This window comes from Impatiens glandulifera, chromosome 6, assembly GCF_907164915.1.
Source record: "Impatiens glandulifera chromosome 6, dImpGla2.1, whole genome shotgun sequence".
In the NCBI taxonomy this organism is placed as follows: domain Eukaryota; kingdom Viridiplantae; phylum Streptophyta; class Magnoliopsida; order Ericales; family Balsaminaceae; genus Impatiens; species Impatiens glandulifera.
This window is the reverse complement of record NC_061867.1, coordinates 19,008,300-19,011,740: the sequence shown is the minus strand read 5'-3', so window position 1 is coordinate 19,011,740 and position 3,441 is coordinate 19,008,300. Positions and strand designations below refer to the sequence as shown.

The window sequence follows — 3,441 nt, the reverse complement described above, 5'->3', positions numbered from 1 at the left end:
AGATTCTACCGGGAAGGGGTAACCAAATTAATCAAACTATCGATCACATAACAATATCATTAACTAAGAAGTTTGAAGATCAAAGTAATTCAAAATCGTGTTTGATCAAGCCTTCCTTTTGTTTTGTAATTTTTATAATTTATAATTTATTTTTTATTTTTTATTTTCAAATGTTTTTTTATTGTGTAATTAATGTTGATTAATCAAATAGTTTGATACTCTTAAAAAAAGTTAAATATGATAAGTAATATATATGGAATGTTGAAAAAGACAAGTGAATAAGAGAAGGGGAGTACTACATTCTACCAAATAAGTAAGCACATCACAAAACTATTAAAGACAAAAGCGAAATGAATATAAAGTTGCACTTGAGATGATCAAATATACGTTCTTATTTTTATAGATAGATAGAGATAGATATGTCTTTATATAGTAATTAGAGATAATATATATATTTATTCAAGGAGAAGATGAAATAACTTAGACATTCTTTCGTTGTTTGATGGGTTCCTTTTGTGCATTGAAGTAAACAGTTGCAACCGGAACTCCCAAGTATAAGCGATGAGAGAAAGCTCTAGTGTTGAAGTTGGCTCTGGTTATGATATTTGGCTTCTCAATAGTTTGGTCCACATATATGGACTGTCTAAATAGTACTAGAATATAACGGTGAATTCCAACAGCTGGGCATGGCGCCATGTATGGCACTATCTCTTTTCCTGCATTTTTAGTTTACCCATAGTTCAGTGGGTGAGGCAAAGGTTATGAGTTTGAATCTTCACACTTTGAACTTCAATGTTTAGTTGGCTAATTACATTTTAAGGTTACACAAAACGAAATTAACGCACCTTGACCAGAATCGGTACCTCCAGGAATGTTGGCCACAATCCTAAAAGCGTGAAACAAAACATTAGTATACGGAATTGATGAACTCTTTTTACTAGGAAAAAAATCAATGTTTGGAATGGGATTGGATCCTCTGTTATGGGGACATGTTCCCCTCACATGGGGAGGGAAAAACAGTCATTTAGAAAGATTTTTTCCTATTTGAGATGGAATAGGAACAAGATCCCATAATAGCAACCTGAAGTGGTTTGGAATACCCAAAGGAGTATATCACATTTTTTTTATATGAGTTTGCTATTGTTGCTCTTTTAATGTTGAATGCATATTGATGGTAGAAAGACGTAGTTAGTATGTTCTTATTAAAACAAATCTTAATGGAATAATTGTTGAATAAAATGTTTAAGTAAGATGTTCAAGACTTAGAGCTTGTTTAATCTTTAATTATTTGAGAGTTTTTTTTTTATTTTATTTAACTAATCTTGTTTGATAAAAAATGTAAATTATTTGAGTGTTTAATTCGTTTAATATCTAAAATATTATTTTATTTTTATATTTAAAATTAATAAAAGAAATAAAATATGAATATTTTAATATTTATAATTGATTAAATAAGTGATTTAATATTTAGAATGATAAGAATAAGATATGTACGAAAATTTTTAATTAAAAGAAATTAGGTAAATTCTCAAAAAAAAAAATCAAAAGTCAATATTTATATAAACCATTTCCAAGTATGGACAAGATTTGTGTTAATAACAACTTAACAAGTCCTATTTGTGATAATACCAAACTTTTAAACATTTAAAATATATATTTCTAATTTGATATAAGATCATAGATTAAATTTTATCTTATCTTCAAAATAGTAGGCTTACTATACATGCATGATTAATTAGGTTGGTAAATTTAACTTAAAAAAATATGTTTAAAATGTTTTGAGTCCTTCTTATTTAGTTCTTAAAAAAAAATAGATGAAAGAGAAAGAGAGGATAACCAGTGCACCCATTCTCTCATGTAGGGCTCGCTAGGACTTGGCGCATCTGGATTTGTCATTACCTAATCATCATACATGCCAAAAGAATAATTAAAATAATATAAAAATACACATTTGTATTAATGAAAATAAATGACACGTGAGTTTGCTTTGTTCATTAGTTTTCACTTATTGATAATTAATTGATTAATGAATGCATGTTTAAGTGGTCCATTTCAGTGCATGCCATATATAAACATTATATTCAAGTAGAATAATGATATATTGAGCATTGTTATATATTTAACTTTCTAAGAGAGAGTTGGATTGATTTATTTTACAAATTCAATAGTTACATCATTTCATTCATTTTTTTATACATTACATCACCTAATTAATTAAATAAAATATTATTTATTTCTATTTTTAAATTATTTTATTATTTTATATTATAACATTTTAAGTCATTTTACAAAATAAATTATACATTTAACTTTCAATGAATTTTGTAACTTGCAATTAGTTTTATCGTTGTAAATGTACAGTCTAAAAGTGGGTAATACCTACTTAAAAAATATCAACAAAAACTTGTAAGGTAAAAAGTCTCCAAAAGCCAACAAACCCATGTAAGTAAAAATCAAAATCGACGCAATACACAGAAAAACCCAAAATCTTGCTTAATCTAAAATTCAAATGAGGGCAATAACCTCTAAAATAAAGCCGACTTTATTTATTATCGAGATCGATGGTTAGACTTTTAATATTTAATTTAGTAACGGATATTTTTTAATTGATTCTTGTGCCTAATCTGTATAAAATTCTTATAAAATCATTTTTCTAATAAAAAAATGTGACTTTCTAGTAAATATAATTTTGATGTTTTAAATAAAAAGAGGTCTCACATGCACTAACTCAAATACCCAAAAAAGATTAATCGAATAAAAGGTAGATAGAGAAATCATTACCAAGGTGTAAAGCTCATTAGGCAATCCAGAAATGGTGACAGTTGGGGGATTAAAAGCCATGGAAGGCTTGATGCTGCAACCATTAGTGACATGCTTGGTTGCATAGTAGACATTCATGGCGGTTGTGGGCACAAATTCATCCACCACATCCCCAATTATTCTACACATGATCAGAGGATCTATCGAAGTATTAGCCATTTGAGAGGAGAGAAATTACAACAGAAAAAGAAATGAAGAGCTGATGATGATAATGATAAGAGGAGGAAGGATATTGGTATGTATATATATAATAAATAAATAAATAGATGGACAGTTTGAGTAGGTGAGTGGGTTAAAATAAGGGAAAGAACAATGTAAGAGAGAGTTGGCCAATTCTACATAGCATGCATGAGAGACAACTAAGTGAATAGATGACACAACCGCCGCGTGTACTCAATTGTATTTACCTTTTGAATGTTTTTTATTATAAAATTCTTAAAATTTCTTACTTTTCAGTTAAATAACTAAGAAAAAAAATTACTATAGTTTTCTCCGTCCATATATTCAGTTTGACAGCTTTCAACAGACAAAGACAATACAGGACACATCGCAATCAACAGACAACCTACTCAGAAGAAGGAAAGGATTCCACAGACAAATTACTCAGAAGAAGGGCAGGAT

General features: G+C 28.5%; 1 protein-coding gene across 1 annotated transcript; it reads right to left on the bottom strand.

The window, feature by feature from the left end:
• Positions 1-480: 480 nt before the first annotated feature.
• LOC124943302 (protein MOTHER of FT and TFL1-like) lies at positions 481-3,014 on the bottom strand. Its single transcript, XM_047483837.1, has 4 exons — positions 2,782-3,014; positions 1,838-1,899; positions 846-886; positions 481-716 (listed from the first exon to the last, which is right to left on the bottom strand). Exons 1-4 carry the CDS (start codon positions 2,977-2,979, stop codon positions 481-483), a joined length of 537 nt encoding a protein of 178 aa, XP_047339793.1. The 5' UTR covers positions 2,980-3,014.
• Positions 3,015-3,441: the final 427 nt, after the last annotated feature.

Excerpts from the sequence above, each read along its gene's own strand:
- LOC124943302 (XM_047483837.1), bottom strand. The coding sequence starts at position 2,979 with ATGGCTAATACTTCGATAGATCCTCTGATCATGTGTAGAATAATTGGG. Across the intron at positions 1,900-2,781 it reads CTAATGAGCTTTACACCTTG|GTAATGACAAATCCAGATGC; the intron begins GTAATGATTTCT and ends TATGATGATTAG. Across the intron at positions 717-845 it reads AGGTACCGATTCTGGTCAAG|GAAAAGAGATAGTGCCATAC; the intron begins GTGCGTTAATTT and ends CTAAAAATGCAG.